The sequence below is a fragment of the Bos javanicus genome, chromosome 9, assembly GCF_032452875.1.
Source record: "Bos javanicus breed banteng chromosome 9, ARS-OSU_banteng_1.0, whole genome shotgun sequence".
Classification (NCBI taxonomy): domain Eukaryota; kingdom Metazoa; phylum Chordata; class Mammalia; order Artiodactyla; family Bovidae; genus Bos; species Bos javanicus.
Genome location: NC_083876.1, coordinates 12,560,310 through 12,576,205, shown reverse-complemented (window position 1 = coordinate 12,576,205; position 15,896 = coordinate 12,560,310). Strand labels below are relative to the sequence as shown.

At 41.1% G+C, this 15,896-nt stretch overlaps 1 protein-coding gene across 3 annotated transcripts in view; it reads right to left on the bottom strand.

Moving 5' to 3' along the window:
- The window catches only part of KCNQ5 (potassium voltage-gated channel subfamily Q member 5), a 626,701-nt gene that overhangs the window by 133,126 nt on the left and 477,679 nt on the right, over positions 1-15,896 (bottom strand). For all 3 annotated transcript variants that reach the window (XM_061427192.1, XM_061427191.1, XM_061427193.1), the window contains exons 4-5: positions 2,282-2,457; positions 1,534-1,659 (exon numbers count right to left, since the gene is read on the bottom strand). In XM_061427192.1, the coding sequence (XP_061283176.1) occupies positions 1,534-1,659; positions 2,282-2,457 (302 nt within the window). The remainder of the gene's footprint in view (positions 1-1,533; positions 1,660-2,281; positions 2,458-15,896) is intronic.

Here is a 15,896-nt window from a genome sequence, read left to right as displayed (position 1 = left end):
TATTGCTTGTGGGGGAGGGCAAGGAGTTGGAAATCAAATTATGAAGCCAACAGGATGCTTTGTTATCAGTGGCACAATCTTGTACACATTTAGCTCTGACAATCTAAGGAAAAAGAATCTTAATCTTCAAACGACTATGCTTCTGATTCTTATTCATTTTATTGCTGCTATGCTGCACCAGGTTCTGCTTACTTCAAGCCCTGATGAGTTATCCTCGTCTTTGATGACAGTTCTAGTTCTCACTGACGAGCTTCTGACAAATAGCGGAATAGTGCCGCAGTGACCTCCACAAAGCAAACTGGCAAACAAACTTACTAATGCTTCAATCACAGTTTAAGAAGATGATGCATTTTTATTTTGGCAACGATCTAACACTCAAGAAATATTACAAATGATTTATAGGAGAACAAATTTGCTGGACCAAAGAGACTTCAGACAACTCTAACTGCTGTTGTATTTTCACTATTTTGGAAGATATTAAGGAATAAAATAAAAAGAAATGTAGTTTACACATTGTATAAGGCATTCCTTTATCCTAAAACATTCTTATTAGGGTACACAATTCAATGACTGTTTAATAAATTCTTTACAATAGAAAGACAATCTTTGTTTCAGTGGAAAACTATGTGTTGTTTGGAGTACGTTCTTCTAGGTTATCGATTTCTGATTTTATGGGGCAGGCTCTGCACCTTTCATGGCCTTTGAGCTATTTTATGATAGTGTAAGTTGCAGCAGGAATGCAAAATAATTCTTGTCTATAGATATGTAAATAAATACTGTCTGGTGGGGGTTCCTCTGACTTCCTGCTTTCACTGTGGAAGCAGCCAGGTTTGCCTCTGTTTGCACATTCAGTACTCCTAATCTGTATACACTTCTGTTCTTGGGATAGTCCTGAACTGGCTATAACATCTTCCTAGTTCCTTCATTGATAATAACTTAAAATATTTACACATGCTTTATTTTCTATGTGTATGAGAATCACGTTTTAACTTTTATTTGTTTGGAAAACTATCCTTTAACAACATAAAAGAAGAAGAGTAGAAAAATTTGAAACACAGTATCTGTAATCTCTGATCTCACAGATGGTTACCACTCTTTTCTCTTTCCCTTTTTGTACTACAATTTTACTAATAGCTTTTGTTCAGCTACTATTTCTTCTTTTAAAGCCTCAGATAAACTTTCTGATGAGTGACAAACAACACAACAATTTGTACTTCAAAGCTGTGCTCCACAAAGTTAAAATAAATAAGTGAGCCCCTGAACATTTTAATCAAGGTTAAAAAAATTATTCGTTTTTATTTTGCAACAGACTGGCACGCATGAAGCAGTAAGTTGATTTGTAAGAGAACTTTGTTAGACCTAAACAGATGAGGCAACTCTTCAGATAATTATAAGTGCTGTGTATTTGCACAAAATTTCCCTTTTGGAAGTTCATTTATAGTTTTACTGAGACCACTCATGGGAATCACTGCACTGTGTTCAAAGGAAACATCTCACAACATCCCATAAATAAAACCAAATTTTTTCACTCACCGTGCCCCACCAGAGAGCATCCGCGTATGTAGAAAACTCCTTATTAGCATCCTTTTCCACCAGATAGACAAGGAAAGATGAAAAAATCAGAACCAAAAATCCTATGTACCACGCTGTGATTAATTCCTAGATATAAAAAGAATGAGAGATTTTTTTAGAGGTGAAAAATACTTGAAACAGAAACAAAAACAAAATCTAAGTATGATTTCATGTCTTTGACTACTACTTGGGTATGGTGGTGGTGGTGGTGGTTTAGTCACTAAGTCATGTCTGACTCTTGCGACCCCATGGACTATAGCCTGCTGCTGCTAAGTTGCTTCAGTCGTGTCCGACTCTGTGCGACCCCATAGACGGCAGCCCACCAGGCTCCCCTGTCCCTGGGACTCTCCAGGCAAGACTACTGGAGGGGGTTGCCATTTCCTTATCCAGGGCATCTTCCCGACCCAGGAATCAAACCCGGGTCTCCTGCATTGCAGGCAGATTCTTTACCGACTGAGCTATGAGGGAAGCCTTATAGCTATAAAAAGAATGAGAGATTTTTTAGAGGTGAAAAATACTTGAAACAGGAACAAAAAACAAAATCTGAGCATGATTTCATGTGTTTGACTACTGCTTGGATATTTATGGTGACTTTTACATAATCCACATTGTGTCCTCGCATGGCTTTATCCAGGTTCTGAAAAGCCCAAGTTTGCTTTCGAAGAGTTTGGTGACCAGGGCGGCCGCGGGTGCGGAAGCCTGAGCTCACCTTGCTGTGCGCGTAGACCACGGAGCCCAGCAGTTTCCAGGTGCCGCCGCGCCGGTCCATACGCACCATGCGCAGGATCTGCAGGAAGCGCAGGCTGCGCAGTGCCGACGTGGCGAAGATGTTACCCTGAGTTTTGGCAGAAACGACCGCTATGGAAGCGATGAGGACAATGGTATCTGAAAGAAACAGGTTGAAGCAGCCGTAAGTCGCATGGCCAGGAGGTTTTCCTTTCCCAGAGAGGATTTCAGAACGCGTCACTTTGGACCTATTTGGGGCCCTGGGAGCAGAACTTGAGCTCCAGGCTGGCGCCCGCCACGTGAACTCTGTGATGGCCGAGGAGCGTAAGGTGGAGGACTGGGCCTTCTGCTGACACGTTCTTACCCCTCGGCAGTTCTCTGCATTAGCCATCCAGTTTGGACCACTTCCTGTTTAACTTTTGAAGAACTGGACGTGGCCTTTGGAAGGTCTGGTGCTCTGGGGGACTTAGGGGCTGGGGGCACCCCCTACTGCAGCCCTGGTGTCACTGTTGGAGCGGGGTGTCCAGCCGGCAGGAGCCCCAGCCCCGAAGCTTCCCCGATGATGCCGTGGAGACATCATAGCCTGTCTAGCTGTGAAAGTGCTGCTTCGCACAATCATGTTTCCTGTTTTCTTGCCCCCAAAGCTTGTTGCTCCTTCCTACAAAAATTTCACTTCTGTTGTTGTATCTGCAGCTTTGCAGATTGAAAGAAAGGCCTCAACTAAGCTAAATGCTTCAAGCGCTCTGGGTAGAGTCCTTTATAAACTGCTGTCAGTCAGTTTTGTGTAACTTCTGCACTCAAGTTAATTGACATTCTGTTTGTTATAACAGAGGAGGTAATGGTCCACACCGTGCATGGGAATGGATATTTAATGTCTGACATATTGACATTTGGCTTAAATCATACCTGCTAAAAAGAGCAGCTAACGAAAGCGCAGAAAAGATAAAGGAGGACTTAATCGCTCCAAGGGTAAATATTGGAGTGATGGAAAGTAGCTTTGAAGTGGGAGGAGTGAAGTGGGATAAATAGCCTCCCATGGCGATTTTACAAAAAGTCAGCTTGACCTGCTCATCCTCAGTAAAATGTCCTTCCTGCTCCAGGTGGGCGTGCAAGGCCAGGCAGCAACACTCAGACCCCTCGGGGTGCAGCGTTTACTATGCTTCTGGGGTCATCAGGGTTAACCGCTGAGTGAATGTGGATTTTTCATTCAGCCCAGTCCTTCACGCTCGCAGGAAGGTCTGGCCCCTGGGTGTGGACTGTGAGGATCTTTAGAGTCACTCTCCTGGTGCCCTCTTGGGTCAGGACTTGGAGAGAGGGTTGGGGGTTGGCACACGGGTCAGTGGAAGGCATTTCTACCGTTAGATATGTAGGCTGCGTGAGTTTGTGGTTGGGCGCACAGACAGCCACAAACTTGTCCTTTTCTGTAGCTATTGGAGAGGAGCGGAAACTAAATACGTTAATACAAACACCAGGCACGTTAAGTGACTAGAAGTCAGTTGCAAAGCAGAATGTACAGTGTAGTCTTACTTAATAAAAAATACATTATACGACTAGGAAAAACATGTGAGGATATACATAGAATATTATTTCTCTCTATGGGTTGAGAGGTGGGATGAGAATGTGGATAAAGGACTTTTCACTTTTGAAGTTATTAATTTCATTAATCTTGGAGTTTTATAACAATGAAAACATCTTTTGAAATCAGGAAAAAACTTAAAAAAGAGTTAAGTGTGAAAACATCTCTTGGTTTTCATCATTCGGAGGGATTTTCTTCTGAGACAAGTGGTTTATAGACAAAGAAACATTCCTTATATGGCCCTGCTGGATATACATTATGCTTCTATTTCTCATTGTAGTACTACTTCCTCACAAGTGTACAAAGAAAAAGATACAATACCCTACTTACTATGCTAAAATATTAGAAATAGTTGAAATAAATAAATGACTAGTGTGGGTGCAGAAAACACAGACTTGAAATTTACTTTGTCCAGGCATTTTCTTTAGTTTTAAGTTTTTTTCAAATGTCATATTGTTTTAATCCTTGTAACACCAATATCTGTTAGATATTCTAGATGAAAAAGTGAAACACAGAAAACATATATTGTATCAGTTTTTAAAAATTAGCTATAGAGCAGTTACACTACAGCACCAAAGTATGTTTTTAGTAGACAAAACCTAGAGGAAGTAAAAGAAACCCTGTAGGTCTGAGACAGTTTCAACAACCATGCTCACAGTGAATCATAATCTAAAGATTTTAAGTCACAAAATATGCAAAGGTAACCACAGATTTGATTGAACACCCTTATTGTAATTCGGATCAGAAAGTCAGAATTCAGTGACATGAAGTCATAAGTGAGCAACCAAATGGCACCGATGAGTCAGCAAACAAAAATGCTTCTGCTTGGGTTATAGTCATCCGCTGGAGTTTTGCTGTCGGTACATCTAGCTATTTCCCAGGTTACTATTTTAGAAGTTGTGAGTACTCTTGTCTTATTTTTATGTATGTATGTATGTATTATTTCTGTAGTCCATTACTTAGGAGACTACAGCTTCCACAAGGTTGGATACTTGTATCCCAAGTACCTAGAACAGAGCGGGCACTCAGTAAATGTTTATAGAATAAACTTAAGTTAATAAACATTTACAAGTAGCTTGAGCTTTCTTCTCTTACCACATCAGTGGCTTAATAACTGGAACATCAATCAAAAATACTCTTAAGTTAATCAAACCAGCATGGAATTCTACAGCAATGTAATAATTCATAGCCGTCATTCATTGACATTTATAAAAAGCAAAACTCACTAAGGTTTACCTTTTATAAGCGTGGGTAGGTGTGGCCTTTAAATATGGCCTCATAGGAGGCTCCTCACTGCCCTCCTCCCACAGACACACCACATGAGCAGCTACACATGCAGAAATTCCCTCTGGAGGAAATCCAGAAAGAGAACGCTCACATCAAAACAGCAGGGGAGGCTGAGACGTGGCCACCAGAAACCCCACTCCTAGCACAGTGCCAGACACCCAGAAGGGACCTCAAACTCCTAGCTTCTCCTTGAGAGACTGAGAGTTTGAACCCCACATTTAGCACCCCAATTTTTAAGACTCCTACCAGAGGGATCGGCCCCCCAAACACCTAGCCCTGAAAGCTGTGAGGCTTGCATCCATGAGACACACACACTATAGCCGACAGGGAAGCAGATGTTAGTGGGTGTGAGCCCTGGGCTGTAGAAATCCCCATCTCCCTGTCTTTTCCTGAAAGGATTCTACCTGCCTACTTTACAAGCTGCTGCCACAGGTCAGGCCTCCAATTTAAATGCATCTGGACAGTGACTGCAGTTCTCTCCTGAGGTCACAGGAGCCAGTGGACATGTCTCCTGCCCTCTCCCTCTGGCCTGCTCCAATTTGCCAGTATCCTTCTCGAGGAGTTTTTATGCATATCTAGTGGCCCAGCTTTTGAGGCTGCTGCTTGGGAGAAAAACCTCTGGATCACCTGGCTCTGACAGCCAACAGGGCTTGAATCCAGGAGTCCTACAGGGTTATAGCAAAGAAAGTTCTTAATGGGTTCAGGACCCCGCAGTCCCCCACCCCCATTTCATGGCTGTATATTAATAACTGGGTCTAGTACAGAGGGAACTGGAGAAGGAAATGGCAACCCACTTCAGTATTCTTGCCTAGAGAATCCTGGGGACAGAGGAGCCTGGTGGGCTGCTGTCCATAGGGTCGCACAGAGTCGGACACGGCTGAAGCAACTTAGCATGCATTGGAGAAGGAAATGGCAACCTACTCCAGTGTTCTTACCTGGAGAGTCCTGTGGACAGAGGAGCCTGGTGGGCTATGGGGTCACACAGAGTCGGACACAACTGAAGTGACTTAGCAGCAGCAGCAACACAGAGGGAGCAGGTGAAATGCCTACCTCCCAGTTTCTCCCTGGATAAGGTCTAATCACATACTTTCCCAGCTGCTGCCTGAGGGTCCAACTTCCAACTGGCCTTCATCCAGAAGATGACTGTGACCCTCTGCTTGAGACACTGATGAGTTTTGGCACATATTTGACCATTGGGAGCCACTAAGACCATGGTGGTTAGACAATTACAAACTTTTCAAAGACAATGAGAAGCAAAGGCTAGGCTAATTGTTGATGTTCATCTCCTATATAAGATCTGTCAGTCAAGACTAGTGTAGGTGGCTATTTTTATCTAATGCACAGAAATTAACAGAGAGTCAAGGAAAATGAAGAAACAAAATAATATGTTCCAAATGAAAGAACAAGACAAACTCCCAGAAACAGATCTTAGTGAAACAGACAACCTAGAAGAAATAGTTAACTTACTAGAAACATATAATCTAACAAGGCTAAATCAGGAAGAAATAGAAACTTTGAACAGGCCAATCACTAACAAAGAGATGGAATCAGTAATCAAAAACCTCCCAGTGAACAAAAAAGTCCAGTCCTTCAGTGGTGAATTAAATCATCTGAAGAATAAATACCAATCCTTCTCAAACTCTTTCATAAAAAAACAGAAGTAGAGAAAGCACTTCTGAATTCATTTTACAAGCTCAGTATTACCCTAATAGGCTTCCCTGGTAGCTCAGTTGGTAAAGAATCCACCTACAGTGCAGGTGACCGCCTGCAATGCAGGACACTTGCGTTCAATCCCTGGGTCGGAAGATCCCCTCTGGAGAAGGAAACAGCAACCCACTCCAGTGTTCATGCCTGGAGAATCTCAGGGGCAGAGGAGCCCGGCAGGCTACCGCCCATAGGGTCGCAAAAAGTCGACTGAAGTGACTTAGCAGTAGCCCTAATCTAATATCAAAACCAGACAGGATTTTGGACCTTGTCCAAAGATAAAAGTACACATCCCTGATGAACATAGATGTAAAAGTCCTTAACAAAATCCTAGGAAACTGAATTCAACAATACATTAATAGGATCATATACCACGATCAAGTAGGGTTTATTCCAGGGATGCAAGGATGGCTCAATATCTGCAAATCAGTGTGATATACCACATTAACAAAAGAAAATTAAAGTGATATAATCAACTCAATAGATGTAGAAAAAGCATTTGACAAAATTCACACACTTTTATGATAAAAGCTCTCAAAGAAGTGGATATAGAGGGAATGTACCTCAGCCCATAGTGAACATCACATTCAGTGCTAAAAAACTGACAACTTTCCCTGTAAGAACAAGTTAAGGATGCTCATGCTTGCCTCTTTTATTCAATATAGTATTGAAAGTCCTAGTTAGAGCAAGCAGACAAGAGAAGAAGTAAAAATCACTCAGACCAGACAGGAAAAAGTAAAACTCACTACTTGCAAATGACAAAGCATTATTTTACTGAAACAAATGTTGGAAATAATGAATAAAGTTGTACGACACAAAATAAATAATTCAAAAATCAGTTGTGCTTCTACACACAAACAACCATTTATCAGGAAGAGAAACTGAGAAAAAAGTCCCATTCATAGGAGCGTCAAAAAGAATAAAATATTTAGGAAGGAATTAAACCAAGGAGGTGGAAAATCTGTTCAGTGAAAACTATAAAACATTGATCAAGGAAACTGAAGGAGACACTAATATGGAAAGATACTCCATGCTGATGGAACAATTCATATTGTTAAATGTCTGTACTACCCAAAGCAATGATTCAGTGCAATCTCTGTCAGATTAAAGTGCTTCCCCCCCCCCCCCCACAGAAATGGAACATTAGTTCTAAATTTGTATGGAATAACAAAAAAACCCTCTGAATAACCAAAACAACCTTGACAAAGAATGAAACTAGAAATATCACACTTCCTCACTTCATAGTATAATACAAAGCTGTAGTAACAAAATAGTATGAAACTGGCATAAAAAAAGGTCAACGGAAACAGAATACAGAGCCCAGAAATGAAGCCACACATATATATGGACAATTAATTAATGACAGAGGAGCCAAGAATACACAATGGGGAAGGGAAAGAACAGTCTCTTCAGTTGATGGTGTTGAGAAGACTGAACAGCCCCATGCAAGAGAATGAGACTGAACACTATCGCACGCCACTCATAATAATTAACTCACAATGGGTTAAAAACTTAAATGTAACACCTGAAACTATAAAACTCCTACAAGAAAACAGGGGGTAAGCTTCTTGACACTGGCCTTGGCAATGATATTTTGGGTTTGACGTCAGAAGTGAAGGCAAGAAAAGCAAAAATTAAGAAGTGAAACTATAGCAAACTGAAAAGTCCTGTACAGTAAAGGAAACCATTAACAAAATGGAAAGGCAATGAAAGAGAGAAAATGTTTTCAAATCACATAGCTGATAAGAACTTAATATCCATAATATACAAATAACTCATACAACTCAATAGTAAAAAAACAAACAAATTAAAAATTGGGCAGCAGATCTGAATAGATATTTTCCCAAAGAAGACATCCAAATGGCAGATGTATTGAAAAGGTGCTCAATGTCACTGATCATCAGGGGATGAAAATAAAAACCTGTTAAAATGGTGATTATCAGAAAGATAGGAGATAACAAATATTGGTGAGGATGGGGAGAAATGAGAACGCTTTTGCTTTGCTGGTCAGAATGTAAACTGGTATAGCCACTATGGAAAACAGTATGGAGCATCCTCAAAAAATTAAAAATAGAACTATCGCAGCAATCCTATTTCTGGGTATATATCCAGAGTTAACTAAAGCAGGATCTTGAAGAGATACCTGCACCCCCATGTTCATTGCAGCATTATTCTCAATAGCCAAGATTTGGAAGCAAGTTGTGTCCATCGATGAATGGATGAATAGATAAAGAAGATCTGCCTATCGTTATTGAAATATTGTTCATCCGTGAGATAGAAGGAAATGCTAATGTCTGCAAAGACATGGATGGACCTTGAGGACAATAAGCTAACTGAAAAAATCCAGATAGAGAAAGATAGATAATGTATATCACTCATATGTGGAATCTCAAAAAGTAAAACTCAAAGGAACAGAGACTAGAATCATGGTTACTGGAGGAGGGTAGTGGGGAGAAATGGGGAAATCTTGGTGAAAGATTACAAACTTCCAGTTATAAGGTGAACAAGTTCTGGGGATCTAATGTATAGAATGATGATTATAGTCAATAATGCTGTATTATATATTTGAAAATTGTTAATAGAGTGAATCTTAAATGTTTCACCACAAAAAAGAAATGGCAATTATGTGAAATGATGCAGTTGTTAACTAATAATCACTTTGCAGCCTATAAGCAGGTCAAATCAATAGATTGTACACCTTAAACTTACACCATGTTATGTCAATTACATTTCAATAAAGCAGAGTGGAATTTGGGTAGAACAACTTAAGCTGCACAAGTAGCTATTTGTCTAAAATGTTTTTCTTTTTGCAACGTAGGAGCATTTAAGAGAAGACAGAACATTTTAGTACAGTGTAACAAACACAGACAGCCTTGAGCCTCACTGGCTTCAAATTCCTTTGTTCATCTGTTAGTGTGTGAAGCAGTTAATTAAGGGTCAAGCATTGTCTAGGACACTTGCATTAAAATGAATATTCATTCATTCATTCATCTGATCATCAAACTATTGCAAATATTTATCGTGTCCCATCCATGTACCAGGCATTGCTAAATGCTTTATGTGCACCAGTGGTTGTCAGAGGGGAAAATTTTCCTCCCGGGGGCATTCGGCAATGTTTGGAGAGGTATTTGGTTGTTGTAAGTGGGAAGGAGTTGCTACTGCCACCTAGTGGTAGAGACCAGGGTTGCTTCCTAACATTCTGCAACGCCTGGAATAACCCTCTGGTGGCGGGGGGAGGGAAATGACCTGGTTCCAATGTCAGTAGTGCCAAGGTTGCAAAGCCTTGTGGTCCATCGTTTCATTTAGTCCTCCAAACAGTGCCATAAAGCAGACAGTATCATTGCCATGTCCTCCTTAAAAACAAAGAACTGAGGCTTGCGGGGCTCAACTAGCCAAGGCACAGCATCTACAAGTGGCTGTGCTGGCCCTTACCTGACTCCCGAGCTGTGCCCTTAGGAGTCATGGTGCATCATTCCTTGGATAATGAAAATCAGGGTGAAGTAACTGGAGGGTTTGTGGTCGGGGGGAGGGAGAAAGGGGTAGGCTGCAAAAGCAGGTGGAAACTAAAGCAAGAATAAATTCGTTATTGTATAAAGTGCTCAGAAAAGAAAGAAAGGCCGGGAAAATAAAGCAGAAATAAATTATATTAAAACAGACAGTACTTTTATGGATACGTCCATAGAAAATGGGGTTAGAGAAAGAAATAAAGCTGCTAATAAACAAGGAGAAGCACCAAATTACATGAAAAAGTAAAAAACATGTAATCTTAATCTCGAGCTCCTAAATGCCCCTCCCAATGAAAACAATTTTGGAAGTAGGGAAGAAACAATTATTGATTATAATTAGCCCATTAGAAATGTGGAATATAGGCTTACGAGGTATTAGGAAGTAGGCTCACATACTCACTGAATCACTTAGTGATTTATGGATTAATTCTTGAGATTTGAGGACACTGCAGATTTGAACAAAATACTAAAGTAATATTTAAGACACATTAAGTATTCAAGATTATTATTACACCCCACTGGAACTTTGCTCTAGTATTAGCAAAATCAATACAAATTGATCACACTGGGCCCTGTGTGCTGCCCTGTGTAGAAGGGATTAATCAGTGAAACACTGAAAAATCCTCATCCAAGGTTATCCTGTCATGGAGTGACAGCTGGGTTAAAGCAATGTTTGAACTTGGTGGGCTGTTTTGTTGCTACAATTACATGCCACAATTCACCTATTAGGGAGTATATTTTAGTACACTTGGCTTAATTTAAAATCATAAAGGGAAGAACTAAATCACATGGATTAAACAATGCACAGATGAACACTTCTAAACTAGTAATTATTAGGAGAGAGAAATTTTCTAGAGGCAAACCACAAACGGGGTTCATCTTGACATTTATAATAGATTTTAACTGGAGACTTTAGGCTTTAAGGTTTTTTGTAAATTATGATAGTGTCTCAGAAAGTTTTGTAACAGCTAACATAAATCTCCCCTTGCACTGTAAGCTCATTTCATCTTGCTGCCTCTGGTCAAAACAGAAGTGCAGCAAATGCTACATTCCTGGCGATTCCATCCTCTCCCACCACGTTTTTTGTTCTAATTCCTTGAGCTCCTTTCAGTGGCCTCACCATAGGCTAAACTTTGGAAAATTTTAATGAACTATCTCATTTAAAATTATAAAAGTAATAGCTGCTATAAAATATCAGAAGTTTAGACATAAGTATAAGGTAAGAAGTAAATTTATGTAATTAGCTACTTCTTTAGTATTGAGCAGTAGATTACTTTAATCTTTGTTACTGAAATGATTCTGAAATGAACAGCCCCATACATAAATTTTTGTAGGTATTCTCTTAAGGATACATTCCTAGAGATTGGATTGCTGGGTTGAAGGTTGGCATGTGCTGTGTTTTGATATCCAAGTGCCCTCCAAATGATGGTACCCAAGTGCTGATTTTTCACTCTCTTTACTAATAAAAAGCAAAAATAACAATAGTAATAAAAATACCTAAAGCTTACTATTTACTGTGTGACATTAAAGGCATAGAATATTAAAAATTTGTGATAGTTGTCAATATGATAGATAAAACATCACCTTTAAAAAAAAAACAGATTCTGAATTTCATGTCATTACGAAGTCAAGTCACCACAAAGGCCTTTGCCTATGATTATAAAAATACTTTCCTAGAGTCTCTTTGGTGTATTGAGACGCTCATCGAGTGAACGCATGTTCTTTGTGGCAGCGGTAGCCAGCTGTCCTCCCCAGAAGCCTGCTCCTCCTCCGAGGTGCAGAACAAGCTCTGGGAAGGGGCTGCCCACCAGGGATGTCATTTCTCATCTGCTCGCTTCCGGGAGTGGGGATGTGACCTGTCCTAACTGATGGACAGTGAATGGAGAGGGCGTGAGCCATGTCCAGGCTGAGGGGACGCAGATGGCCTCAGGGGCTGTCTTCCCATCCGCCAGCTCACATGGGCACTGAGGATGTCCTTAGAGCCAGATGCTGCAGATGACGGGTCATTGTCAGCCTGGGCCTGAGTGAATGCGCGGAGCAGGGCCTCTCCACACACCCCAGTCTCCTTGAGAAGCGCCTGCACTGGACTACCGCACAAGTGAGAAATGAACTTTTACTTTGAGAAGTTACTGGAGTTTGAGGATTTGTATAACAATTAGCATGACTTTATCTGAGACGTCTTTGTGTGCTCAGTCGCTCAGCCATGTTCAAATCTTTGCAACCCCATGGACTGTAGCCCACCAGGCTCTTCAGCCCATGGGATTTCCTAGGCCAGAAGATTGGAGTGGGTTGCCATTTCCTTTCCCAGAGACATCTTTAACTTTTATGAAATATAGGTTTGTCTCTATGGAGAAGCAGAGAAATCATCTTGTTTTTTTATCCTATATGATAGTCAGCTTTTCCAGTACCACCTAAATAAAAAGTCTATTCTTTTCCAAATGTTTCCATATACTCACCGAGAGGTCTGTTTCTAGAGCCTTTCTGTTTTATTGCCTACTCCTGCATCTGTATGACACTAGATATTAGGCCGGGTAATATCCCCTCAGTGTCATTCCTTTTAAAAAATTATCAATTATTCTAAGCCTATTTCTTTTCCCAGGTAAATTTCTGAATAAAATGTGTCAGTTAAACCCCAGCATCCTGATGCAGATTGCACGCTGGGTTTGTGGGTGGGCACCTTCTTTCCTGCCTCCCTCACCTCACATCCAGAGAGCTGTTTAGTTCTGAGAGCTGTTTAGTCCACAGTCCCTCCCCACTTCCCTCCTTCCTCTGGTCCTGGTTCAGGGTGAGGCTCCCCCTCTCCCAGCCACCCCATGAACTCCGACCAGCTCTTCACGCTCCTGTCTTTGCTTTCTTTAAACTCATGTATTCTGTTACTAAACGGTCAGAGTGTTCCTATTACTTCTATGATCAAAACCATTTTTTTTCCAACACTCAGATCAAAAATCAAATTCTGTTGCCTGGCTTCAAAGTGCCCGACAAAATGCTGCAGCTCTTTCTGGAAGACTCTTCTCCTTCCTTGTACAGCCAGCTCTCAGCTGCTTCAAGAGCTCAGCCCAGGCGTCAGGCTATCGAGGGTGTGGTTGTGTACTGGTGCCTGGAGCTCTGCGTGCACGCTGTCACACTCACTATCCCTTCAGCAGTCATCTGCTAGCCCGCCTGTCTCTTCCAGAAACTTCAGTAGGTGACTAAAGGCAGGCAAAGCATTTCTTTTTTGTTGTAAACTCAGTGTCTGTTCAGTACCTGCCATAGTACAGATGCTCAGTACTGATCTGATGGATATTTCCTTGATGGGTTATTTTCTTACAGTGAGCACACAGAGTAACATTTTATAATATCAAGGGTCTTAGAAATAATAGTTAAATAGCCCACATTTTGCAGTTGAGAAGCACAAGTATACAAAATATAGAAAAGTTAAAAATGTGCTGAAAAACCCCACATAGATTGAAATGCAATATTGTAAAGTAATTAGCCTCCAATTAAAATAAATAAATATATTAAAAAAAAAACTTCAAAGAAATATTTGCAACATATATGATGATGGCCAAAGGACTCCTATCCTTAATGTGTAAAGATAATATGAAAATATGCCGGTAGAAAATTGGACAGGAGGCATAAATATAAATTTAACCCCAAGAAAAAGTAAAAATGGACAATAGGTATGTGGAAAGAAGTTCTTTAGCATTTCTAGCTTTGAAATTTAAAATAGTAGCAAGGTACCATTTTAATCTATGAAACGGACAGCATTTTTTTTAAAAAAGTCAATATTTACAAAGAGGAGGAGGAAAAGTTTTCTCATGAAGATTTTATGTAGCAATAAAATGGTTTAACTTTGTGGGGGAGGGAACTTTAGCATTATAGGCCAAAAGTATTAATTATCTGGGGGCTTTCCGGATGGCTTAGCAGTAAAGAATCCGCCTGCAATGCAGGAGATGTTGTAGACTTGGGTTTGATCCCTGGAGGAGGGCATGGCAACCCACTCCAGTATTTTTGCCTGGAGAATCCCGTGGACAGAGACTATAGTCCCTAGGGTTGCAAAGAGTAGGACATGACTGAAGCATGCATTAATTTACAATGCATGCATTAACTATTTGAACCCTATCCTTTCAGTAATTGTACTTCTAGGAATTTAGCCTAATGAAAAAAATCATAGATGTCAATAAAGGTTCATTATAATATTATTAAATAATATAAAAATTTAGATTCTAATTCAAATCTCTAACAAAAATGGATTCATCAGAAACAATCCAGTCCCTCTGTTCCAAAGCATGGACTACAGAATCCATCAGCCTCGGTTCCAGCCCTGGCTCCTTCTCTTACTAGCTGGGCAGCTGGGGGTAAGTTACTGAATCTCTGTGTGCCTTAATTTCTTTATTTGTAAAATAGGAATCATAAAAGTGCCTCTATCACAGAGATGTGGTTAGCACATTCAAAAGGTCTTTGTTCAGTGTTAGCCCATAATAAATTTTATCCAACTTCTATCATTGTCCTTCAGTTGCTAAGCTGTGTCTGACTCTTTGTGACCCGGTGGACTGCAGCACCCCCAGCTCTCCTGTCCTCACTATCTCCTGGAGTTCGCTCAAATTCATGTCCATTGAGTCAGCAGTAGCAGTATCACCACCGTGGATAACAACATAACCACAAACCTCATGTTTTAGAAGGATGTTGATGAGATAGGTAGGATACACAGCAGAATGTTAAGTTGCTACCAATTTTGCCTCCAACGGATTATGTGTTCTTATATATAAAACTAAATACTTTGAGTACCTATACCTGCATGCTAACAGTGATTCTCCTTGGGTGGTGGGATTAGTATAAAGTTCAGTTTCTTTCACCCCACTCTATTACTCTTGCCTGGAAAATCCCACGGGCAGAGGAGTCTGGGAGGTTGTAGTCCATGGGTCGCTGAGGGTCATACACGACTGAGCGACTTCACTTTCACTTTTTACTTCCATGCATTGGAGAAGGAAATGGCAACCCACTCCAGTGTTTTTGCCTGGAGAATCCCAGGGACGGGGGAGACTGGTGGGCTGCTGTCTATGGGATCGCACAGAGTCAGACACGACTGAAGTGACTTAGCTTAGCTTAGTTTCTTTAGACACGTCTACTTTGTTCGAATGAGAATAAAGAGAATTATTAGTTATTTAAAATAGAAGCTATTGGCCCAGGAAGGCTGGCCACTGGCCAAGGGAGTCGGTGGTGAGAAGGGGTGTTTGCTGGTGTCCCGGGTATACGGGCTCCTCCGGGTGCTCAGCGCACGGAATCGATTCCAGCCCGTCTCCATAATAGCCTTCTGCGGAGGGTCATCAGTGTGGACCTAGTGAGACAGCCCGGGTCCTCCTAGTGCTGTCCTTTCCAGGGTGTGGACCCTCGGGCCTACTGACCGTGCCAGGTCTCAGGGTCTTCACTTGAAAGTAGGGAACAGAACCACTTTCCCCCAGGGCTGTTGTGGGGATTCAGAGACGTAATACACAGAAAGCCCGGGTCTGCCTCATTGTGCCTGACATCAGGTTACCGCCTTGGCT